Source organism: Oncorhynchus gorbuscha, linkage group LG18 (genome assembly GCF_021184085.1).
Source record: "Oncorhynchus gorbuscha isolate QuinsamMale2020 ecotype Even-year linkage group LG18, OgorEven_v1.0, whole genome shotgun sequence".
Classification (NCBI taxonomy): domain Eukaryota; kingdom Metazoa; phylum Chordata; class Actinopteri; order Salmoniformes; family Salmonidae; genus Oncorhynchus; species Oncorhynchus gorbuscha.
In genome coordinates this window covers 16,145,180-16,172,976 of record NC_060190.1, presented here as the reverse complement: position 1 = coordinate 16,172,976, position 27,797 = coordinate 16,145,180, and the positions used below count along the sequence as shown (strand labels likewise).

Genomic DNA, 27,797 nt, shown 5'->3' with positions numbered 1-27,797 from the left:
GGCACATCCAAGCCAGCCACATCCAAGCCAGCCACTGCCAGCTACAGCAGACCTGCAGCTTCCAGAGTCGGCACCACAGCTCCCTCTACTGGCAGGACTACCACAGTGCAGGCACCCAAACCTACAGGCCCTGCCAAGAAAGGTGCACATGCCTTACAAGTTGTTTTGTACCATGAATGTAACCCACTTGATTCTATTAGGATTGGTCTTGAGCATCACATGTATGTATCTCAAAATCAACTTGCGAAGGTACCATTTTATATTTTTAGTTGAGAAGAGATATGCGTGTTTAAATTATTCCTGTTCATTTACAGATGTCAGCAGACCAGCAACCACTGCCGCAGCCAGAAAGCCGGCAACATCCGCCACTACCAAAACGACCAAACCTGACCCCCCCTAAAGCGAATGCAGCCTCCAGACCCGAGCCTGCCTCCAAAAGGCCCCATCCCACCAAGGCGACAGACTCCAAGCCAGCCCGCCCTATATCACAGGACCCCAAGCCCCTGCCCACACGTAAAGCCCCTCCCACCACACGGCCCCCTGCCACCCGACAGCCCCAGGGCAAGACCCCCCCTGCCTCCCCCAGCAACAAGCCCGTGGGCAGCACCGCCCCCCCAGTTGGGCAAACAAGCCTCCAAACCAACCCAGTCTGTCCTGCCCTTCACTGCCAGACCTGGAGCTCCCAAGTCTGCAGCTGCAGGAGTGGCTGCAGCAGTGGCTGCTGCTACCGCAGCAGCAGCTGCTGTGGCAACAGTTGCAGCAGCTGCTGTGGCAACAGTTACCGCAGCAGAGCCAGAAGTGGCCGCTTCAGAAGTCCCAGCACCAGTGTCTGCGTTTTCATCAGCAGTGGCCCTGGAGCCCAGAGAAGAGGTTTCAGCCCCAACTCCTCAGGATACTACTTCTCCATCTCCACCACAGAGCCCACTCAGGCTGGCTCCTGCACCACCACAGGGCTCACTAGTCACTGTTGCCAGGGATGAGATGTCTGAACGACCAGAGACCGTCCCAGCAGCCCCGACACAGCCAGCACCAGACCAGACCTTACCCCAGGACATCCCCACAGCAGTTGCTAGGGCTACACCCAGCCCTCCGGATGCCTCAGAGAAAGCCCAGCTCAACATGGATGAAGAAGAGGATGAGGAGAGGGAGGGCAGCCAGCAGGTGTCAGTGTCAGAAATGAGTGGCACCCAGCCCACAGAAGAGTCCAGGCCTGGTTCAGCCGGCCCTGCGGGCTCGGGGTGGCGTGCAGGCGGTGCCCTGCTATCGGAGCTGGACTCTGAGGAGGTGAGCTGTAGCCAGCAGGGGGTGTCGGAGCTGAGCGCTCCGGGCGTCCTGGAGGGCACGGAGAGCATGGATGACCTAGGAGATGCCAGTCTGAAGGGTGCCATCGACATGGAGGGCATGTCTGCCTCGGCCGGCTCGCCTGACTTTGAGAAGGTGTCCGACATCCCGACCAATGATTTTGATGACTACGATGAAGACGGAGACCGGGTGTGCGACATGGAGGTGGGTTCGGAACGGGCGGATGACCCAAGAAGAGTGAGGCATGACGAGGATGAGGATGATGATGTGGAGATGGCTAGTGAGGGGGTGACTGAGAGCGGGCTGGAGAGCTACGGGAATGCAGATGAGGATGACTTTGCAGAGGATGAGAGACTGGACAACCTGAACCGAGCCCCGCCTGCCCCACTCCTGCCCTCTGCCCTGGCCGCCCAGTGGGACCAACCCAACCCCAGCTCCTTTTGTGACCCCTGGGCCCAGCCGCACCCCCAGGCTGCCTCAGCCGCCCCCCTGCAGACCCCTTCCAACCCCTCTTCAGACCCCTGGCAGGCTGATAAGAAGACACCCACCCTGTACTCTACTCAGCCCTGGCTGCAGCTGGCTGCCACACCATTTGTTCCAGCCCTGCATGAGCCCTCACACCAGCCTGCCCCTGCATCTCCACTTGAAAGAGAGACCCTAGCCCCGTTGCAGTCCCTGTCCCTCATAGCTGCCTCTGGACGCGGCATGTCACACTCCAGCACCCTAAGCCCTACGGAGCTGGCTGTCCACAGCAGCAGCGAAACCAGCACCGCAGAGGAGGTCTGTGACAACAACAGCAGCTCCGGGGTGGAGTCCCGCTCTGAGGGGGGGAAACTCCACACCCTGCCTGCCGCCGTGCTCTCCCTTCAGCCTGAATTGGAGAACCAGGACCTGGGAATCCACCTGGAGAGAGAGGACGGCGAGGGGGAGGAGGCAGAGACCCTGCCAGCCGACGAAGTCCCAGGGGACCCCACAGCACCTACGTCCAACCCCTCGTCCTCCACCACAGAGGATGAGGCCAGCGACACGGAGGGCGAGGCCCAGCTGGGCCAGGACATCCTCAGCGACAGCAAGCCCGGCGCCCAGCGCTGCCTGTCTGCCCTGGAGGAAGGGGAGGAGACCAGCGGCGGTGCAGAAGAGGGTGGAGACACCCCCCAGTCTGCCAACTCGGCGGCATCCTACGCCTACGACATGACTGCGTCCAACTCCACGGCTGAGAGCTGCGCCAAGAGCCCCGGCATCTTCTCTCTGGAGGAGCTGCCTGAGGAGGCCAAGGACCCGTCGCTCATCCAGGAGCTGACCCTGCCACCGTCCCAGCAACAGGCTGCCTCGGCAGACTCCCTCCTCGTCTCCAACCCAGAGGAGCAGCAGTATATGTTGTGTGGGACACTTGAGGCAGAGCTGGGGGACACGGGGGATCTGAAACCCCTGGACCCCACGCTGTTTGCGGCCCCCCAGCAGCTCGGGGAGGGCCCCCGTGTCACCCAACCGCCCTACTACTCCACTATCTGTGAAAACACAGAGAACTCTCTCACAGGTAACGTATAGTCCCCCCCCCACACTTCCCTACATACCCAGTAACGCAGCTTTACGCCCCCCACACACACACCTTTCACCCCTCCCCAGAACCCTCTTTGCTGTGTTAGTCATCATCATTGTTTGTCCCAAACCTCTCCAACTGGGGTGGATGTGATCCAAATGTTAAAAATAGGGAAGGGAAGAAATAAAGAATTTAAATACAGCAGTGCCACTTCCCTCGTATGATATTACCTTATGAGTATATGGCTTAACTCCTGTATGTGCAATAGCTACAACTATTAGAATGTGTTTTTTCTTCACTTTTTAATTAACATGAACTGGCATGGTTTGATTTGGATTGACTGGGCTGTTGTGAAGCAGCTCTTAAGAAAAAAAAAACAAGAAGAAACATAACAAAAGAAAATGTGGAATGAAATGTTAAACTATGTATTTATCCAACCCTTTTTACTGAACAAGAAAATGCTGGTGAATGTTGACTTGTATTGTCTTGCTGTTTCCCATCATTAAGAAACAGACATCTGTCCTCGTCCCCCGAGCACTCCCCCTTCCCTCCTGCACTTTAAGGTTAGACTGCCCCCCCCCCCACCGTTCTTACATTTGTCCTTTTTGAGTATTTACCATTACCAAGCTTTAAATAAAGATTAGATATTTAACATGACTACTCTCTCCCGGACAGTTTTATTCAAGTGGGGATTGGGGAGTTGGATGGCACACTTTGTACTTATCAGCGATTATTCAGTCCTATAACATGGGAGTCGAGGTTGTGTCGAGACATTATATACCTGTGGGTCATATGGATTCCAAAGACATATGGTCTCCCAGCAAGGAAGCATTCATACCTACATCCTCACATACACTACTCCCACCATCCAGAATAGGGCTCAACAGAGACATTATGGAGGATGTTAAACTCCCACCCCTCAGCTGCTCCTCCCCCCTCCTGTACTGTGAACCCCCCCCCCCCCGGTGCCCCTCCCTGGTCCGCTGGATTCCTCCTCCTCCACCAGACAAACTGAGAAACAACATCCAGAAGGTTCCCCATCATCCAAACAGTAGAGGACACCCACCAGTGTTTCTTTCGAGTAATGTGTGTTTTGCCTTTTCGTTACCGTTCTGCCTGGCCTCTGCATTGTTTGAGATATCTCTGTTATATCTACAAGTGCATGTTCACCGTACACCATTTTCAACCGCACTGTTTAACTACTTTACCCTTGGGACGCCTTGTTTGCATGTCACTGACTGACACTCATTGGCTTTGGTTTGAGGGCTTGGTCCGAAATGGCACCCTATTCTCTAAATAATGCACGGGCCCTGGTCAAAAGTAGTGATATATATATATATATATGCAATATGGTGGCATTTCAGACTCAGTCCAGGTTCACGTGGCGCTGCTGTCTGTACTGATGCATGGTTGAAAGGTCTTGTCTTGCATGTTTCACTTACTCACCAGCTCCCACAGGGACTGAAGGAAATGGTTGGTTACTCACAAGCTTTTATTTGTTTTAATTTCACAAGAATATCGTTGGTAGTTACTGCATATACAGGAAGCCGCTTTTATTGCACAACTTTTGCACCCCCCCCCCCAAAAAAAATACTATAAGCATATTTTGTTTGGGAAGTCTCATTTTGAAAAGGTTAATGAAATGGATTGCTAGATTTGCTCTCTGCTTTAACTCCTCCCCCCCCAGCCAATGCCCCGCCCCTCCCACCATCTCCCTGCTGCCACCATTTCTCCTGGGCACCCATCGCTTCACTTCACCCCTGTCCCCACCTCTTTTTAAACGCTTTGCTTTTCAGGCTGTCAATGTTGCACATCTTGCCGATGATATCATGTGAATGAGGAGGTAGTTCCTGGGTTCAGTAGTCATATATTGAGACACTTTGGCTATCCTAAACCATTAGGCCCAGCTACAATTGTCAATTTGGCATTCAAACAGCCACTATGCCAGAAATGTATGAAAATCTACAGGTAACTGCCAAAATAATGGAAACACTTGAGTAAATGAGGGTTGCAAAGTATATTAAAGCAGGTGCTTACACACAAGTGTGGTTCCTGAGTTAATTAAACAATCAACATCCCATCATACTTAGCTGGGTTGGCCAATTATTTTGGCTACCACGGCTATGCCCCCCATAGGAGGGCACTAGCCCCCACAGGACACGAGTGGTCACTGAATGGTTTGATGAGCATGAAAATGTCAACCGTATGCCATGTCTGTCACCAGATCTCAACCCAGTTGAACACAAACGGGAGATTCTGGAGCGACGCCTGAGATTTTCCACCGCCATCAACGAAACACCCAAAATGTTATTTATCGTTGAAGAATGGTGTTGCATTCCTCCAATGGAGTTGCAGACGCTTGTAGAATCTATGCCAAGTTTCATTGAAGCTGTTCTGGCTCGTGGTGCCCCAACACCCTATTAAGACATTGTCATTTCCTTTATTTTGGCAGCTACCTGTACAATATAATAGTTGTAAGTTGCCTGTGATGAATTATGCATCCCTTTTCAAGCCACAAACCCACAAATTACAATCTCTCGAAGCTAAATGTTTACTGGGTGTCGAATACCAGGACATTACATCACTGTCTTAAACTCCTCCCACTAACGTCTCCTTGGTAGACTACAATACCCACAGTCTCTTATCTGCTCTAACCTGCACTGCTGCCTCTCACTTGTCCGTCTTTCTCTCTTTCTAACACACGCTTCCCACCGGGTGATCTCCACTTCTTCCTCGCAGGGATCAACGCGCTCCCCCAGCCACACTACCGCCGCGACCACCACCCCAACCACCACTGTGACCTCTTGACCCCACCCAGGCTGACGTGTGCTGACCTACCCCCCCGGAGCCCTCGCCTGCAGGCCAGCCCCCAGCTCCGCCGGCTGGAACGGCACAAGCAACAACTACTAGAGCTGCAGCAACGCAGAGAACAGCAGAGCAAACCCAAAGAAGAAAACGACAAAGAGGCGAGGAAGAAGAGCGAGCAGGAGAAGGAAATGAAGAAAAAGGAGGCAGAGGAGGAGACGCTGAGGAGGGAGGAGGTGGAGCAGAGACAGCAGATCATGCAGTGGCAGCAGGAGCTGGAGGAGCAGACACAGCAGATGTCACCGCAACAAAAACTCCAAAAAGGTCAGGCAACAGTGCTGGTTTCACCTTCCTCTGGTCTCCATACCATTTATGAAGCCCTGGAGAGTGATGAAGAGGAGGGGAAGGAAATTGAGGTTAATGTCCAGCTCGAACAACGCGAAGAAGCTCCGCTGGAGAAAGAGGTTGATAGTAACAGTGACCGCCGAGAGTTATTGGACGAAGCCGGTAGCAACTCCACTTCCAGTCCCTCTCCAGACTCCCCCGAGCAGGAAGAGTCCCGGGACTCCTCCCCACCCCCCGTCTCCCAAGAATGCCCCCCTTCCCTGGACCTGGACTGGGGGAAGAAAGTTGACATTGTCCAGCAGCTGATCAACCAGACCCTGCTGCTGACAGGCGATGGCTGCTCCTCCCTGCTCTTGCTTCCCGGGGGCAGAGGAGGCACCTTGAGCCCCCTGGAGGCCAGCCTGTGGCCCAACCTGCTACCCCCCCTCACCCCTCCCTCAGCCACGGTCACGGCGGTCAGCAGCTTCTCCCCGGAGGCCCCTGGCCAGTCCCCCCAGGGCGAGTGGACAGTGGTGGAGCTGGAGACACACCACTGAGGGACGTGTGTGTGTGTGTGTGTGTGTGTGTGTGTGTGTGTGTACACACAGTGAAGACTCACCACTAATGGTCGCACACAATGTTATTCAAGGTCTGTCAGTCACATCACTGCTGTACACACCACTACTGTAACACCACCTCTCTTACCTCTTACCTTGCCATTCAACACCACTGCAAATACAACACTAATGTTTGTTACACTGAACTTATACCACTGTATCCTCAAACATGATACCTTTTTGAATGGGTGGCAAAGGCCACTGACACCCCAGTCATATCAATCACAGACTGACTCACACTGGAATTTTACACCTCTCATGCCAAAACAATCATGTTAGGTTACACACCAACAGTCCCAGAAGGCTACTACCTTGATTAGGCTGGTTGACTGAAGCTTCTGGACCAGCTATTTGGGTAGAATAGTGACCGCTTGTTAGCCATGGTCCATTTTACTGAAGCCAAAACGACTGGATTCATCACACACATGCAATATGTTCAGGTTGGGGTCCTAGGTGGTTTAGTTTCCACTGAAGATGTTGATTAGTATAGATGTTTAACTGACTATTGGTCTGAATTACTGATGACAAACTGCACTTGACTAGACCAGCATCCTATAATGATTACCCTGAACCTGTCACTCACTCAATGCCTGCTTTGCTTTGTGCTTCAAAACCGTTTTGATTTACTCTAGAGCAACAAATCATAGAAATAGAATCCCTAGGACGGTCATGGGATCCTCATTCAAATTGCTGAGGGCCTTTTTCCTGTCTAGGGGTTCTACTTATATGGGCCAAGTAACTGTTTCTCTGACATCAAACCAGAGGCCTTCCACCAGCTCAGGTAAAACACTGGTTGGCCGTATGTGTTAGAATAAGGTTATTTATCGAATGATGAATGCCACCATTTTTCAGGGTGGTATTTCACTAAGCAGGATCTATTTGGGATCCAGCTTAGTGAAATACACTGGGTGCTAATAAAATGGACTGTTTCTGTTGCATGCTACTGCTGACTCTGATGGTCACTGGAAATATTGGTTTATTTTTGTTTGTTTTCAGAAGCAGTCTCATGTCTTTGTTCTGAAGACTTGGCCCTGTATCCTGGGCGGTTTTCCTCATGTTTGGTCTCGTTTCTGTGGTTACGGATGATGTCATAATGGGGGTGGGATTGGTCATGACATTGATATGAGGTAATGGAGGAATGAATAGGTGATTGAAGAGGGTCAGAGTGTAAGAGAACACTCTTGAGTAGATTACTCTGGGGATATAACCGGTTCTTCTGTGAGGCTGCTGGGTCCTAGCCTGGTCTCAGATCTGTTTGTGCCGACCGTCTGCCCAACTCCTATGGTCGTTTGGTGTGACGAAGACCATAGGACTTGCCAAGACGACACAAACAGATTTGGGACCAGTCATGGGTTTTTTGGGGGGTTAGTCATGAACTAAGTTTGACTGATGGTGGTACAGAGTTAACGTTGCGGATGTGGACATGTATGTTATGTGTGTCTGGATGGAAAGGTACTGCATATGAAGAAAAAAAATTGAATTACCTCAGTGGATTGTGAATATAGTGTGAGTGTCCATTAAGCCTATAATCTGGATTATAGAGCCTTTGAAAATAGTTGTTCATTGCTCCATGTCAGATCAGGTTTCAAACTGAAGGTATGGGAGTCAAACACCGTCTTTACTACTAGGGTACTTGTGTTCAAATGTGAACTTACATTGCGCCTCACTGAAGTTGACTTTTCCAACAGGAGTGTCATCTATTCAGCAGAAACAAATCCAACAGGATTTGTGGTTGAACTTCGAGCCCTAAGGACAGTCCACTGTGTGTGGGGACAATGACCATGGATGGACAGAAACAGGTGGTTGTCCCAACAGGATTTGTGGTTGAACTTCGAGCCCTAAGGACAGTCCACTGTGTGTGGGGACAATGACCATGGATGGACAGAAACAGGTGGTTGTTCCAACAGGATTTGTGGTTGAACTTCGAGCCCTAAGGACAGTCCACTGTGTGTGGGGACAATGACCATGGATGGACAGAAACAGGTGGTTGTCCCAACAGGGTTTGAGATGATCTGTGAACGCTGAGACACACTCCTTCATGTACCATAGGGGATGGACTCGACAGTTGATACAACCACACTCTGCTGTGAGGCCAGGGATAGTAGATACTATATGTATCTGGAAATCAAACTCTTTTCCACCATAGGCACAGCAAGCAAGGGCCCTTTTTTAAATAAATGGTAGATGGGTTCTCCACAGTGTCTTTTTAAAGCTGTTTCTATGTGTAGCCAAGTGGCTGCCATTTTCTAAGGCAGTTTGGTACATTCCAATTTGAGGGCTCTGCCACTTCTACTCCACAATCCCAAAGGGACGTGCAGAATGCATCGGTCAAAGCTGGACTTTCTCTTGTGTATTTTAAATGTCTCCTCGCTGTAGTGTTTTGTATACCGTTAAGTGTATATTACTGAAAGGGGAGACTCAGACCATTTATTGCAATGAAGGGAACCCACTGGATTTTTATTTTGTACTGTAGAGAATATAAGGTATGGTAAATGAAAAATAGGTGACATTATTTATAGATTTAAAGCAGATATTGTTTTAGAGAATGAAGGTTAATGGTTGTAGATGTAATGGTTTATTTAAATTCCCCCAAGATGTGACAGTTGAACTTCTGTGGGCACTATACTTGTAGACGTTTTGTCTGTTTTGCCTGCATTTCTTATATCTTTTCAATAGTTATCAGGGGATATGAAGTGAATAGACTGTGTTCAGTGCCAGCGCTTCCATGAACACGCTTGGTACATTTAGTATTTTACGTAACTGATCAAACATTCACATCGAGCTGGTGTAGAAATTACACTGTAGAAAATGACAATATCATGCAGTTACAGAACTCGCACCCAATAGAGCATATCTGGGAATCACTAGTACTGAAAGATGTGGAATCTTACCCCTCTTTGTAAAGTTCTGTCATTTATTTTAAAATGGACACGCACTTGTAATGTCAATATTTTTGTTGAAATGGGGTTGGGCGTTTTGACATTGGAGTTCAAATTACGGCAGCTTGTTTTAATGCGTAATAATTCCTTGAGGTTCTGTGACTTTGTGAAGGACTAATGTGTTTGTCAATGTTTCAATGCATTTTATTTCGAGAAAATAAAAATGATTCTCTTAAGCAATAAATAGTTTTTATTATTCCAACTCATTGCCTGCTGCCCTCCCATGGTAAGTGTTGCCCTCCCAGGATTGGTTTACCCTCCACTGGCTCCTCAAATCCTACTCATAACCATGAGGGGAACCACATTTGACCATAGATCAGTTTTATAGGTTTGAAAAATGATCTGACGAATGCAAGGACAATTTCTTGGACTGTTCGAGACATTCCAAAACAAACAAGGAATTCCTGTCTATAATGACATGAATACATCAAGAGACTTTGAAAAGCAGACCATGAATTTAATTACTCACTATTGTTGGATCAAATCAAACCTTTACATATGTTTTGCAAAAGTAAATTCATGACATTGATTTATCTGAAACCCACAGAATGAATGAGCCAGAGTTGCTTTGCTTTTCCAAAGAGTGTTGTTGTCTTTGTCCTAATTACTTTGTCTTTGGGAACTTTCTTTCCTGTGTAACTCAGTATGTGCAAGTCCGTATGTGTTCAGTTAGGTTCCCCTTCCGATTGAAGCTTTTCCCACAGTCTTTACAGCTAAATGGTTTCTCTCCTGTGTGAGTAAGTATGTGTCTCATTAAGTCCCCCTTCTGAATGAAGCTCTTCCCACAGTCACCACAGCCAAATGGTTTCTCTCCTGTGTGAATCCTCATATGCCTGGAAAGATGTCCTTTGAGTTTGAAGGTCTTTCCACAAAAGGGGCAGATGCAGGGTCTCTCCACATGACAGAATCTGACATGGGCCTTCAATTTACAGGTGGAGTTGTAGCGTTTTTTGCAGAGGTGGCATTCGCTGGGTCTCTTGGTGAGAGTCACATGCTCCTGCAGGTCAGCTGTCAGAGCAAACGTTTCACCACAGTCACAGCAGCGGTGAGTTTTTCTAGACGTGGTGCTGGGTTTGGGACAGTGTTCCCCCATTGATAGGTTGGGATCCAGTGGTGGGCTGTGATGGAATGGTGACAGCAGCCTAAGTCCTACTAGGTCACCGCTTACAGATGAGCTGTGGCTATAGTTTTGATTATCTGGAGGGTCACAGGGAATGTCGAGACCCTCTAGATGGGTAACGGTGACAAAATGTGGGAGGTCCACTGGTTTAGAGTTACTGTCTCTGTTCTCCACTGTCTGGGTTTGGGGAAGAGAAAAGGACTGTGGGTTTTCCTGATCACATTTACTTTTCACACAAGGAGGTAATTTGAACACACTGAAATCTTCCTCCTGACAGGTCCAGAGTTCCTCCTGTTCCTCTTTAATCTGTGTGGGTTCTCGGTCCTCCTGCTGTAGACTGGTTCTCCACTCCTGCTCAGAGTGCTGCTGCTTAGGGGGAACCTCGTCTTCAGTGACAGCAACAGATAACTGAAGGGACTCTGGAGGGAAGGCGAGGAGGAGCAGAGGTCATCTATACCATATAAATAAAAACCCTTCATCTCTATAAAATATATACAGTACCAGTCAAATGTTTAGGGACACCTACTCATTCATTGGCTTTTATTTTTACTATTTTCTACATTGTAGAATAATAGTGAAGACAACTATGAAATAACACATGGAATCATATAACCAAAAAGGTATTAAACAAATCCAAATTTTATATATAATAATAATATATGCCATTTAGCAGATGCTTTTATCCAAAGCGACTTACAGTCATGTGTGCATACATTCTACGTATGGGTGGTCCCGGGGATCGAACCCACTACCCTGGCGTTACAAGCACCATGCTCTACCAACTGAGCTACAGAAGGACTACTCATTTTATTTGAGATTCTTCAAAATAGCCACCCTTTACCTTGACAGCTTTGCACACTTGGCATTCTCTGAAACCAACTTCATGAGGTAGTCACCTGGAATGCATTTCAATTAACAGGTGTGCCTTGTTAAAAGTTCATTTGTGGAATTTCTTTCCTTAATGTGTTTGAGACAATCAGTTGTGACAAGGAAGGGGTGGTATACAGAAGATGTCCATGTTATGGCAAGAACAGCTCGAATAAGCAAAGAGAAACGACAGTCCATACTTACTGTAAGACATGAAGGTCAGGTCAATATGGAACATTTCAAGAACATTTAAAGTTTCTTCAAGTGTCATGATGAAACTGGCTCATGAGATACGCTACAGGAAAGGAAGACCCAGAGTTAGCTCTGCTGCAGAGGATAAATAAATTAGTTATCATCCTCAGAAATTGCAGCCCAAATAAATGCTTCAGAGTTCAAGTAACAGAAATATTTCAATGTCAACTGTTCAGAGGAGACTGTGTGAATCAGGCCTTCATGATCGAATTGCTTCAAAGAAACCACCACTAAAGGCCACCAATAAGAAGAAAAGACTTGCTTGAGCCAAGAAACACAAGCAATGGACATTAGACCGGTGGAAATCTGTCCTTTGGTCTAGAGTTCGACTGATTATGATTTTTCAAAGCAAATGCCGACTATTGGATGACCAAAAAAGCCGATACCGATTAATCGGCTGATTTAAAAAATAAATAAAAATGTATTTGTAATAATGACAATTACAACAATACTGAATTAACACTTATTTTAACTTAATACATAAATCAAATCAATTTAGCCTCAAGTAGATAATGAAACATGTTCAATTTGGTTTAAATAATGCAAAAACAAAGTGTTGGAGAAGAACGTAAAAGTGCAATATGTGCTATGTAAGAAAGCTAACGTTTCAGTTCCTTGCTCAGAACATGAGAACATATGAAAGCTGGTGGTTCCTTTTAACATGAGTCTTCAATATTCCCAGGTAAGAAGTTTTAGGTTGAAGTTTATTATAGGACTATTTCCCTCTATACCATTTGTATTTCATTAACCTTTGACTATTGGATGTTCTTATAGGCACTTTAGTATTGCCAGTGTAACAGTATAGCTTCTGTCCCTCTCCTCGCTCTTCCCTGGGCTCGAACCAGCAACACAACGACAACAGCTACGACATCGAAGCGTTACCCATGCAGCGCAAGGGAAACAACCACCCCAAGGCTCAGAGCGAGTGACGTTTGAAATGCTATTAGTGTGCGCTTCAGTCTCACCAGCCTCATCTCGTGAGTTGATAGGTTTGAAGTCATAAACAGCGCAATGCTTGACGCACAACGAAGAGCTGCTGGCAATAACGCACGAATGTGCTGTTTGAATGAATGTTTACGCGCCTACCACCCTCAATCAGATACTTGTATGCTCAGTCAGATATGCAACACAGGACACACTAGATAATATCAAGTAATATCATCAACCATGTGTAGTTAACTAGTGATTATGATTGATTGTTTTTTTATAAGATACATTTAATGCTAGCTAGCAACTTACATTGGCTTACTGCATTTGCGTAACAGGCAGTCCTTGTGGAGTGCAACGAGAGAGAGGCAGGTCGTTATTGCGTTGGACTAGTTAACTATAAGGTTGCAAGATTGGATCCCCCGAGCAGACACAGTGAAAATCTGTCTTTCTGCCCCTGAACGAGGCAGTTAACCCACCGTTCCTAGGCCGTCATTTAAAATAATGTGTTCTTAACTGACTTGCCTAGTTAAATAAAGATGTAAAAATACAAAATCGGTGCCCAAAAATACAGATTTCCGATTGTTATGAAAACTTGAAATCAGCCCTAATTAATCGGTCGACCTCTACTTTGGTCTAATGAGTCCAAATTTTTTACTTTTGGTTCCAACAGCCGTGTCTTCGTGAGTCACATAATAGGTGGACGGATGATCTCTGCATGTGTGGTTCCCACCATGAAGCATGGAGGAGGAGGTGGGATGGTGCTTTGATGTCATAAGGTGAATGCACCAATTTGTAAGTCGCTCTGGATAAGACCGTCTGCTAAATGACTTAAATGTAAATGTGACACTGATTTATTTAGAATTCAAGGCACACTTAACCACCATGGCTACCACAACATTCTGAAGAGATACACCATCCCATCTGGTTTGCGCTTAGTGGAATTATCATTTGTTTTTCAACAGGACAATGACCCAACACCCCTTAAGGCCTTCTAAGGACATCAAAGCAAAGGGTGGCTACTTTGAAGAATCTCAAATATATTTTTGGTTACTACATGATTCCATATGTGCCATTTCATAGTTTTGACATCTTCACTATTATTCTACAATGTAGAAAATAGTAAACATACATTAAAACAATTGAATGAGTAGGTGTGTTCAAACTTTTGACTGGTACTATATATAGATAGATATACACACAGCTTTTAGACATGCCTGAGTGATATTCTATTTCAAGAAAATGTTTGTGAAACTTCAACATGCACGGTAAGTTTATATATATATATATATATATATATATATATATATATATATATATATATATATATATATAATGATCACTGTTAGCCTATATTAACAATTTAGCTGTTAATAAAACATTATTGTAGGTAGATATTTGTAGACCTTTTCTACATTGGTTTATGTCCGGGGTTATCCGCAGCAGTCTCCGCAGATTATCATTCTCCTCCTGGTACTCGGCTACCGTTTTCTCAACTGCCCCAAAAATCTCCACAGCAGCCGCTGTTAAACGCTCATTTAAGAACACGCGCAACATCTGTAATGTAGACATTTTCAGACGACTGAAAGGTGGGTATTAAACTAGTATGGCCAAATATACTAATAACTAACCCCTTTTGCCTGTGGTATGGCTTCGTCCACGAGGAAAAATGGTAGCCACTAGCCACAAACAAAACAAACGCTCTCCCAGTTTTACGTCCGTATTGTCGTCTTCTGTTTGTGTCAGTCATTAGTGAGACCGTAAACGCATCACAGCACCCCCATGTGGATGGATGATTACTAGAGAATAAAATGTTTCTAAACCAGCCAGGTCACCTGTGACACAAGTCAATATCGGCGTCAACCCATGTCTGAGGACGTCGGGAGATGACGTGGAACCCGACCACGAGGGGCAACAGTGAGCTGTTATCTTCAAGTTTGTTACAGTTCTGCTAGGGTGTTGTGAACGGGGATGGCGGATGGGTGTAAGCAACTGCCTCTGGTGCCAATTGTTCCATTAACTCTGAGCTCTTAAGGTTAGGCATTAACTCTAAATGGTTAACGATTGGAATGGGCTTAAAACAAAAATCTCAGAAATAATTTTGCTGGATTCCAACATGCAACTTTCGGCACCAGTGGCAGACTCTTCGGTAAGGTTTTCTGCTTCTGGTGCCAAAGGTTTCTTTTTCAAATCCAGTAAAGTTGTTTTTCAGATTTTCATTTGAAGTCTATCCCAAACCTTAACCCATATATACTATGGTACCACCCCACAGTATCATATATACTATGGTACCACCCCACAGTAACATATATGCTATGGTACCACCCCACAGTAACATATATACTATGGTACCACCCCACAGTAACAGATATACTATGGAACCACCCCACAGTAACATATATACTATGGAACCACCCCACAGTATCAGATAAACTATGATACCACCCCACAGTATCATATATACTATGGTACCACCCCACAGTATCATATATACTATGGTACCACCCCACAGTAACAGATATACAATGGAACCACCCCACAGTAACATATATACTATGGAACCACCCCACAGTAACATATATACTATGGTACCACCCCACAGTAACATATATACTATGGTACCACCCCACAGTAACAGATATACTATGGAACCACCCCACAGTAACATATATACTATGGAACCACCCCACAGTATCAGATAAACTATGATACCACCCCACAGTATCATATATACTATGGTACCACCCCACAGTATCATATATACTATGGTACCACCCCACAGTAACAGATATACAATGGAACCACCCCACAGTAACATATATACTATGGAACCACCCCACAGTAACATATATACTATGGTACCACCCCACAGTAATATATATACTATGGAACCACCCCACAGTATCAGATAAACTATGATACCACCCCACAGTATCATATATACTATGGAACCACCCCACAGTATCAGATAAACTATGATACCACCCCACAGTATCAGATGTACTATGGTACCACCCCACAGTATCAGATAAACTATGATACCACCCCACAGTATCAGATATACTATGGTACCACCCCACAGTAACAGATATACTATGGTACCACCCCACACTAACAGATATACTATGGTACCACCCCACAGTAACAGATATACTATGGTACCACCCCACAGTAACAGATATACTATGGTACCACCCCACAGTAACAGATATACTATGGTACCACCCCACACTAACAGATATACTATGGTACCACCCCAAAGTATCAGATATACTATGGTACCACCCCACAGTAACAGATATACTATGGTACCACCCCACAGTAACAGATATACTATGGTACCACGCCACACTAACAGATATACTATGGTACCACCCCACAGTAACAGATATACTATGGTACCACCCCACAGTAACAGATATACTAGGTACCACCCCACACTAACAGATATACTATGGTACCACCCCACAGTAACAGATATACTATGGTACCACCCCACAGTAACAGATATACTATGGTACCACCCCACACTAACAGATATACTATGGTACCACCCCACAGTAACAGATATACTATGGTACCACCCCACAGTAACAGATATACTATGGTACCACCCCACACTAACAGATATACTATGGTACCACCCCACACTAACAGATATACTATGGTACCACCCCACACTAACAGATATACTATGGTACCACCCCACAGTAACAGATATACTATGGTACCACCCCACAGTAACAGATATACTATGGAACCACCCCACAGTAACATATATACTATGGAACCACCCCACAGTATCAGATAAACTATGATACCACCCCACAGTATCATATATACTATGGTACCACCCCACAGTATCATATATACTATGGTACCACCCCACAGTAACAGATATACAATGGAACCACCCCACAGTAACATATATACTATGGAACCACCCCACAGTAACATATATACTATGGTACCACCCCACAGTAATATATATACTATGGAACCACCCCACAGTATCAGATAAACTATGATACCACCCCACAGTATCAGATGTACTATGGTACCACCCCACAGTAACAGATATACTATGGTACCACCCCACAGTAACAGATATACTATGGTACCACCCCACACTAACAGATATACTATGGTACCACCCCACACTAACAGATATACTATGGTACCACCCCACACTAACAGATATACTATGGTACCACCCCACAGTAACAGATATACTATGGTACCACCCCACAGTAACAGATATACTATGGTACCACCCCACAGTAACAGATATACTATGGTACCACCCCACAGTATCAGATGTACTATGGTACCACCCCACAGTAACATATATACTATGGTACCACCCCACAGTAACATATATACTATGGTACCACCCCACAGTATCAGATGTACTATGGTACCACCCCACAGTAACAGATATACTATGGTACCACCCCACAGTAACAGATATACTATGGTACCACCCCACACTAACAGATATACTAGGTAACACAGTAACAGATATACTATGGTACCACCCCACAGTAACAGATATACTATGGTACCACCCCACAGTAACAGATATACTATGGTACCACCCCACACTAACAGATATACTATGGTACCACCCCACCAGATATACTATGGTACCACCCCACAGTAACAGATATACTATGGTACCACCCCACAGTAACAGATATACTATGGTACCACGCCACACTAACAGATATACTATGGTACCACCCCACAGTAACAGATATACTATGGTACCACCCCACAGTAACAGATATACTATGGTACCACCCCACACTAACAGATATACTATGGTACCACCCCACAGTAACAGATATACTATGGTACCACCCCACAGTAACAGATATACTAGATAACAGATACTATGGTACCACCCCACAGTAACAGATATACTATGGTACCACCCCACAGTAACAGATATACTATGGTACCACCCCACACTAACAGATATACTATGGTACCACCCCACACTAACAGATATACTATGGTACCACCCCACACTAACAGATATACTATGGTACCACCCCACAGTAACAGATATACTATGGTACCACCCCACAGTAACAGATATACTATGGAACCACCCCACAGTAACATATATACTATGGAACCACCCCACAGTATCAGATAAACTATGATACCACCCCACAGTATATCATATATACTATGGTACCACCCCACAGTAACAGATATACTATGGAACCACCCCAGTAACATATATACTATGGAACCACCCCACAGTAACATATATACTATGGTACCACCCCACAGTAACATATATACTATAACTATGGTACCACCCCACAGTATCATATATACTACAGATCAGATACTATGGTACCACCCCACAGTATCAGATGTACTATGGTACCACCCCACAGTAACAGATATACTATGGTACCACCCCACAGTAACAGATATACTATATACTATGGTACCACCCCACCCCCACACAGTAACAGATATACTATGGTACCACCCCACAGTAACAGATATACTATGGTACCACCCCACACTAACAGATATACTATGGTACCACCCCACAGTAACAGATATACTATGGTACCACCCCACAGTAACAGATATACTATGGTACCACCCCACAGATCAGATGTACTATGGTACCACCCCACAGTAACAGATATACTATGGTACCACCCCACAGTAACAGATATACTATGGTACCACCCCACAGTATCAGATATACTATGATATACTATGATACCACCCCACACTAACAGATATACTATGGAACCACCCCACAGTAACAGATATACTATGGTACCACCCCACAGTAACAGATATACTATGGTACCACCCCACAGTATCAGATATACTATGGAACCACCCCACAGTAACAGATATACTATGGTACCACCCCACAGTATCAGATATACTATGGACCACCCCACAGTAACAGATATACTATGGTACCACCCCACAGTAACAGATATACTATGGTACCACCCCACAGTAACAGATATACTATGGTACCACCCCACAGTAACAGATATACTATGGTACCACCCCACAGGTACACCCTAGACCCACTCCAATTTGCTTACCGCCCAAATAGGTCCACAGACGATGCAATCTCAACCACACTGCACACTGCCCTAACCCACCTGGACAAGAGGAATACCTATGTGAGAATGCTGTTCATCGACTACAGCTCGGCATTCAACACCATAGTACCCTCCAAGCTCGTCATCAAGCTCGAGACCCTGGGTCTCGACCCCGCCCTGTGCAACTGGGTACTGGACTTCCTGACGGGCCGCCCCCAGGTGGTGAGGGTAGGCAACAACATCTCCTCCCCGCTGATCCTCAACACGGGGGCCCCACAAGGGTGCGTTCTGAGCCCTCTCCTGTACTCCCTGTTCACCCACGACTGCGTGGCCACGCACGCCTCCAACTCAATCATCAAGTTTGCGGACGACACAACAGTGGTAGGCTTGATTACCAACAACGACGAGACGGCCTACAGGGAGGAGGTGAGGGCCCTTGGAGTGTGGTGTCAGGAAAATAACCTCACACTCAACGTCAACAAAACTAAGGAGATGATTGTGGACTTCAGGAAACAGCAGAGGGAACACCCCCTATCCACATCGATGGAACAGTAGTGGAGAGGGTAGCTAGTTTTAAGTTCCTCGGCATACACATCACAGACAAACTGAATTGGTCCACTCACACTGACAGCGTCGTGAAGAAGGCGCAGCAGCGCCTATTCAACCTCAGGAGGCTGAAGAAATTCGGCTTGTCACCAAAAGCACTCACAAACTTCTACAGATGCACAATCGAGAGCATCCTGGCGGGCTGTATCACCGCCTGGTACGGCAACTGCTCCGCCCTCAACCGTAAGGCTCTCCAGAGGGTAGTGAGGACTGCACAACGCATCACCGGGGGCAAACTACCTGCCCTCCAGGACACCTACACCACCCGTTGTTACAGGAAGGCCATAAAGATCATCAAGGACATCAACCACCCGAACCACTGCCTGTTCACCCCGCTATCATCCAGAAGGCGAGGTCAGTACAGGTGCATCAAAGCTGGGACCGAGAGACTGAAAAACAGCTTCTATCTCAAGGCCATCAGACTGTTAAATAGCCACCACTAACATTGAGTGGCTGCTGCCAACACACTGTCATTGACACTGACCCAACTCCAGCCATTTTAATAATGGGAATTGATGGGAAATGATGTAAATATATCACTAGCCACTTTAAACAATGCTACCTTATATAATGTTACTTACCCTACATTATTCATCTCATATACATATGTATATACTGTACTCTACAACATCGACTGCATCCTTATGTAACACATGTATCACTAGCCACTTTAACTATGCCACTTTGTTTACTTTGTCTACACACTCATCTCATATGTATATACTGTACTCGATACCATCTACTGTATGCTGCTCTGTACCATCACTCATTCATATATCCTTATGTACATGTTCCTTATCCCCTTACACTGTGTATAAGACAGTAGTTTTGGAATTGTTAGTTAGATTACTTGTTGGTTATCACTGCATTGTCGGAACTAGAAGCACAAGCATTTCGCTACACTCGCATTAACATCTGCTAACCATGTGTATGTGACAAATACAATTTGATTTGATTTGATTTGATTTATACTATGGTACCACCCCACAGTAACAGATATACTATGGTACCACCCCACACTAACATATATACTATGGTACCACCCCACAGTAATATATATACTATGGAACCACCCCACAGTAACATATATACTATGGTACCACCCCACAGTATCAGATATACTATGGTACCACCCCACAGTAATATATATACTATGGAACCACCCCACAGTATCAGATATACTATGGTACCACCCCACACTAACATATATACTATGGTACCACCCCACAGTAATATATATACTATGGAACCACCCCACAGTATCAGATATACTATGGTACCACCCCACAGTATCAGATATACTATGGTACCACCCCACAGTAATATATATACTATGGTACCACCCCACAGTATCAGATATACTATGGTACCACCCCACAGTATCAGATATACTATGGTACCACCCCACACTAACATATATACTATGGTACCACCCCACAGTATCAGATATACTATGGTACCACCCCACAGTAACAGATATACTATGGTACCACCCCACACTAACATATATACTATGGTACCACCCCACAGTATCAGATATACTATGGTACCACCCCACACTAACATATATACTATGGTACCACCCCACAGTAACAGATATACTATGGTACCACCCCACACTAACATATATACTATGGTACCACCCCACAGTATCAGATATACTATGGTACCACCCCACAGTAACAGATATACTATGGTACCACCCCACACTAACATATATACTATGGTACCACCCCACAGTAACAGATATACTATGGTACCACCCCACACTAACATATATACTATGGTACCACCCCACAGTATCAGATATACTATGGTACCACCCCACAGTAACAGATATACTATGGTACCACCCCACACTAACATATATACTATGGTACCACCCCACAGTAACAGATATACTATGGTACCACCCCACACTAACATATATACTATGGTACCACCCCACATTAACAGATATACTATGGTACCACCCCACAGTATCAGATATACTATGGTACCACCCCACAGTATCAGATATACTATGGTACCACCCCACAGTATCAGATATACTATGGTACCACCCCACAGTATCAGATATACTATGGTACCACCCCACAGTAATATATATACTATGGTACCACCCCACAGTATCAGATATACTATGGTACCACCCCACAGTATCAGATATACTATGGTACCACCCCACAGTATCAGATATACTATGGTACCACCCCACAGTAACATATATACTATGGTACCACCCCACAGTATCAGATATACTATGGTACCACCCCACAGTATCATATATACTATGGAACCACCCCACAGTATCAGATATACTATGGTACCACCCCACAGTATCAGATATACTATGGTACCACCCCACAGTAATATATATACTATGGTACCACCCCACAGTATCAGATATACTATGGTACCACCCCACAGTATCAGATATACTATGGTACCACCCCACACTAACATATATACTATGGTACCACCCCAACATATATACTATGGTACCACACAGTATCAGATATACTATGGTACCACCCCACAGTATCAGATATACTATGGAACCACCCCACACTAACATATATACTATGGTACCACCCCACAGTATCAGATATACTATGGTACCACCCCACAGTAACATATATACTATGGTACCACCCCACAGTAACAGATATACTATGGAACCACCCCACACTAACATATATACTATGGTACCACCCCACAGTAACATATATACTATGGTACCACCCCACAGTAACAGATATACTATGGTACCACCCCACACTAACATATATACTATGGTACCACCCCACAGTAACAGATATACTATGGTACCACCCCACACTAACATATATACTATGGTACCACCCCACAGTATCAGATATACTATGGTACCACCCCACAGTAACAGATATACTATGGTACCACCCCACACTAACATATATACTATGGTACCACCCCACAGTAACAGATATACTATGGTACCACCCCACACTAACATATATACTATGGTACCACCCCACATTAACAGATATACTATGGTACCACCCCACAGTAACAGATATACTATGGTACCACCCCACACTAACATATATACTATGGTACCACCCCACAGTAACAGATATACTATGGTACCACCCCACACTAACAGATATACTATGGTACCACCCCACATTAACATATATACTATGGTACCACCCCACAGTATCAGATATACTATGGTACCACCCCACAGTATCAGATATACTATGGTACCACCCCACAGTATCAGATATACTATGGTACCACCCCACAGTATCAGATATACTATGGTACCACCCCACAGTAATATATATACTATGGTACCACCCCACAGTATCAGATATACTATGGTACCACCCCACAGTATCAGATATACTATGGTACCACCCCACAGTATCAGATATACTATGGTACCACCCCACAGTAACATATATACTATGGTACCACCCCACAGTAACATATATACTATGGTACCACCCCACAGTATCATATATACTATGGTACCACCCCACAGTAACATATATACTATGGTACCACCCCACAGTAACATATATACTATGGTACCACCCCATAGTAACATATATACTATGGTACCACCCCATAGTAACATATATACTATGGTACCACCCCACAGTAACAGATATACTATGGTACCACCCCACAGTATCATATATACTATGGTACCACCCCACAGTAACATATATACTATGGTACCACCCCACAGTATCAGATATACTATGGTACCACCCCACAGTATCATATATACTATGGAACCACCCCACAGTATCAGATATACTATGGAACCACCCCACAGTAACATATATACTATGGTACCACCCCACAGTAACATATATACTATGGTACCACCCCACAGTATCATATATACTATGGAACCACCCCACAGTAACATATATACTATGGTACCACCCCACAGTAACATATATACTATGGTACCACCCCACAGTATCATATATACTATGGAACCACCCCACAGTAACAGATATACTATGGTACCACCCCACAGTATCAGATATACTATGGTACCACCCCACAGTATCAGATATACTATGGTACCACCCCACAGTATCAGATATACTATGGTACCACCCCACAGTATCAGATATACTATGATACCACCCCACAGTAACAGATATACTGTGGTACCACCCCACAGTAACAGATATACTATGGTACCACCCCACAGTATCAGATATACTATGGTACCACCCCACAGTATCAGATATACTATGGTACCACCCCACAGTATCAGATATACTATGGTACCACCCCACAGTAACAGATATACTATGGGACCACCCCACAGTATCAGATATACTATGGTACCACCCCACAGTATCAGATGTACTATGGTACCACCCCACAGTAACAGATATACTATGGAACCACCCCACAGTAACAGATATACTATGGAACCACCCCACAGTATCATATATACTATGGAACCACCCCACAGTAACAGATATGTTATGGGACCACCCCACAGTATCATATATACTATGGAACCACCCCACAGTATCATATATACTATGGAACCACCCCACAGTAACAGATATGTTATGGGACCACCCCACAGTATCATATATACTATGGAACCACCCCACAGTATCAGATATACTATGGAACCACCCCATAGTAACAGATATGTTATGGGACCACCCCACAGTATCATATATACTATGGAACCACCCCACAGTATCAGATATACTATGGAACCACCCCATAGTAACAGATATGTTATGGGACCACCCCACAGTATCATATATACTATGGAACCACCCCACAGTATCAGATATACTATGGAACCACCCCATAGTAACAGATATACTATGGAACCACCCCACAGTATCATATATACTATGGAACCACCCCACAGTAACAGATATACTATGGTACCACCCCACACTAACATATATACTATGGTACCACCCCACAGTATCATATATACTATGGTACCACCCCACAGTAACAGATATACTATGGTACCACCCCACACTAACATATATACTATGGTACCACCCCACAGTATCATATATACTATGGTACCACCCCACACTAACATATATACTATGGTACCACCCCACAGTATCATATATACTATGGTACCACCCCACAGTAACAGATATACTATGGTACCACCCCACACTAACATATATACTATGGTACCACCCCACAGTATCAGATATACTATGGTACCACCCCACAGTAACAGATATACTATGGTACCACCCCACACTAACATATATACTATGGTACCACCCCACAGTAACAGATATACTATGGTACCACCCCACACTAACATATATACTATGGTACCACCCCACAGTATCAGATATACTATGGTACCACCCCACAGTATCATATATACTATGGTACCACCCCACAGTATCAGATATACTATGGAACCACCCCACAGTAACATATATACTATGGTACCACCCCACAGTATCAGATATACTATGGTACCACCCCACAGTATCAGATATACTATGGTACCACCCCACAGTATCAGATGTACTATGGAACCACCCCACACTAACAGATATACTATGGGACCACCCCACAGTAACAGATATACTATGGAACCACCCCACAGTATCATATATACTATGGAACCACCCCACAGTAACAGATATGTTATGGGACCACCCCACAGTATCATATATACTATGGAACCACCCCACAGTATCAGATATACTATGATACCACCCCATAGTATCAGATATACTGTAGTACCACCCCACAGAAACAGATATACTGTAGTACCACCCCACAGTATCAGATATACTGTAGTACCACCGCACAGTATCAGATATACTGTAGTACCACCCCACAGTATCAAATATACTATGGTACCACCCCACAGTATCAGATATACATTCTGAGTTAATGCCTAACCTTAAAGAATTGGAATAAATGTCTACGCTTAACCTTAAACACTATGACATTTGACGTTTGGAACCACTTCAAAATTTGACATTTGAGAAACATGGATCTCACATCTCATTCTAAAGTGAGACTGAGAACTTGTTGTTCTGAACACTTCTCCGTTCACGTGGATGCTACCATGATTAAGGATCATCCTGAATGAATCTGTGAATAATGTTACAGAAGTTACAGAAGCACAAATATCATACCCCCCAACTAAATTATTACCTCCCCTGTTATTGTAATGGTGAGCTGTGAGTATGTCTTGGGGGTATGATATTTGTTCATCTAACTCACTCATCATTATTCAGGATTCATTCAGGACTATCCATAATCATGGTAGCATCCAAATGAATGTAGAAGTGTTTAGAAATGTATTATATTGTTATTTACAATATAAAGGTGACTCTAAAATGACACATTATTTACTATTCATTTCTATTGGGCATAAAATGTTCAGAAACACAACCAAAACAAACAGCAAATGCATCCAAATTGTTTGTAGAGTCTCAAGCTTGATGTAATCACTGCATGCTAGGAATATGGGGCCAAATACTAAACTTTGACTACTTTAATACACAAGTAAGTGAATTTGTCCCAATACTTTTGGTCCCCTAAAATGGGGGGAACTGTGTACAACAAGTGCTGTAATTTCAAAACGGTTCACCTGATATGGATAAAAATACACTCAAATTAAAGCTGACAGTCTGCACGTCCCCTAGGCATAGTATCATTTCAAATCCAAAGTGCTGGAGTACAGATCCAAAACAATAAAGATTGTGTCACTGTCCCAATACTTTTGGAGCTCACTGTAGGTCAGATCAGCCTTACAGCCTTATTCTAAAATTGATTGGATTATTTTTCCCCCCTCATCAATCAACATGCATTAACCCATAATGACAAAGCAAAACCAGGTTTTTAGACATTTCTGATAATTAAAAAAATATCACATTCATGTAAGTATTCAGACCATTTACTCAGTACTTCGCTGATGCACCTTTGGCAGCGATTACAGAATCGAGTCTTCTAGGGAATTATGCTATAAGCTTGGCACAGCTGTATTTGAGGATTTTCTCCCATTCTTCTCTGCAGATCGTCTCAAGCTCTGTCAGGTTGGATGGGGAGTGTTGCTGACCAGCTATTTTCAGGTCTCTCCAGAGATGTTCGATCGGGTTCAAGTCCGGGCTCTGGCTGGGCCACTCAAGGACATTCAGAGACTTGTCCCGAAGCCACTCCTGCGTTGTCCTGTTGGAAGGTGAACATTCGCCCCAGTCTGAGGACCTGCCGGCTCTGCATGAGGTTTTCATCAAGGATCTCTCTGTACTTTGCTCCGTTCATTTTTGTTTTTGTTGATCCTGACAAGTCTCCCAGTCCCTGCCGCTGAAAAATATCCCCACAGCATGATGCTGCCACCACCATGCTTCACCGTAGGGATGATGCCAGGTTTCCTCCAGACATGATGCTTGGCATTCGAGGCCAAGGAGTTCAATCTTAGTTTCATCAGACCAGAGAATCTTGTTTCTCATGATCTGAGAGTCTTTAGGCACCTTTTGGCAAACTCCAAGCGGGCTGTTGTGTCTTTTACTGTAGAGTGGCTTCCATCTGGCCACTCTACCATAAAGGCATGATTGGTGGAGTGCTGCAGAGATGGTTGCCCTTCCCCAGATCTGTGCCTCGATACAATCCTGTCTCGGAGCTCTAGGGACGTTTCCCTCAACCTCATGGCTTGATTTCTACTCTGACATGCGCTGTCAAATGTGGGACCTTATATAGACAGGTGTGTGCCTTTCCAAATCATGTCCAATCATTTGAAATGACCACAGGTGGACATGAATCAAGTTGTAGAAACATCTCCAGGATGGTCAATGGAAACAGGAGGCACATGAGCTCAATTTCGAAACTCATAGCAAAGGGTCTGAATAATCATGTAAATAAGGTATTTCTCTTTTGCTAAAATAAAAACTGTTTTCGCTTTGTCATTATGGGGTATTGTGCGTAGATTGCTGATGATTATAATTTTTTTCAATCCATTTTAGAAAAAGACTAACGTAACAGAATGATGAAAAAGCCAAGGAGTTTGACATTGTATTTTAGGCATTGTACGTCAGTGCATTATCACTTATCTACCTACAACATATTTGGCTAGACAGTAACAACAAAAAACGTGAAAGACATTTTTCTCAGTTTCACTGTTTGCGTAGTTACTGCTCTCTGTAGGGCAGTATACATATCTAGCCAAAACTCGACTTGACGCTCAGTACCTTCTCTCTCAAGTTGAAACGCAGTTTGCCCATAATGTTTGCACCGCAGTGACGAACCAGGGAGTTAGCTTGAAAATATACCTCAATCCGGGGATGGTAGGTGACGTTCAGTGGAGGCTGCTGAGGGGAGAATGGCTCATAATAATGGCTGGAACAGAGCAAATGGAATGGCATC

The 27,797-nt window shown here is 44.8% G+C and overlaps 2 protein-coding genes across 6 annotated transcripts; one reads left to right on the top strand and one right to left on the bottom strand.

The window, feature by feature from the left end:
- Positions 1-9,726, top strand: LOC124002585 (cell surface glycoprotein 1-like). 2 transcript variants are annotated; one of them, XR_006833075.1, is made up of 4 exons: positions 1-142; positions 315-2,839; positions 5,582-8,479; positions 8,572-9,726. XR_006833075.1 is itself a non-coding variant. In XM_046310108.1 (3 exons), exons 2-3 carry the CDS (start codon positions 406-408, stop codon positions 6,526-6,528), a joined length of 3,381 nt encoding a protein of 1,126 aa, XP_046166064.1. In that variant the 5' UTR covers positions 1-142; positions 315-405; the 3' UTR covers positions 6,529-9,726. The 2 variants fall into 2 exon arrangements, 1 of the variants encoding a protein (XP_046166064.1); XM_046310108.1 differs by having other exon boundaries at positions 5,582-9,726.
- On the bottom strand, positions 9,021-27,797 carry LOC124002586 (zinc finger protein 418-like). 4 transcript variants are annotated; one of them, XM_046310112.1, is made up of 3 exons: positions 27,704-27,797; positions 11,719-11,809; positions 9,021-11,066 (listed from the first exon to the last, which is right to left on the bottom strand). In XM_046310112.1, the coding sequence occupies exons 2-3, from the start codon at positions 11,783-11,785 to the stop codon at positions 10,168-10,170; spliced, it is 966 nt and encodes a 321-aa protein (XP_046166068.1). In that variant the 5' UTR covers positions 11,786-11,809; positions 27,704-27,797; the 3' UTR covers positions 9,021-10,167. The 4 variants fall into 4 exon arrangements, with proteins under 4 accessions (XP_046166068.1, XP_046166067.1, XP_046166069.1 ...); XM_046310111.1 differs by lacking the exon at positions 27,704-27,797 and adding an exon at positions 14,100-14,504; XM_046310113.1 differs by lacking the exons at positions 11,719-11,809; positions 27,704-27,797 and adding an exon at positions 11,489-11,543.

Coding starts and splice junctions, on each gene's coding strand:
- LOC124002585 (XM_046310108.1), top strand. CDS start 406: ATGCAGCCTCCAGACCCGAGCCTGCCTCCAAAAGGCCCCATCCCACCA. Junction 2,840..5,581: donor CACAGAGAACTCTCTCACAG/GTAACGTATAGT, acceptor TCTTCCTCGCAG/GGATCAACGCGCTCCCCCAG.
- LOC124002586 (XM_046310109.1), bottom strand. CDS start 14,265: ATGTCTACATTACAGATGTTGCGCGTGTTCTTAAATGAGCGTTTAACA. Junction 11,067..14,099: donor CATAAACCAATGTAGAAAAG/GTCTACAAATAT, acceptor CCTTCCCTCCAG/AGTCCCTTCAGTTATCTGTT.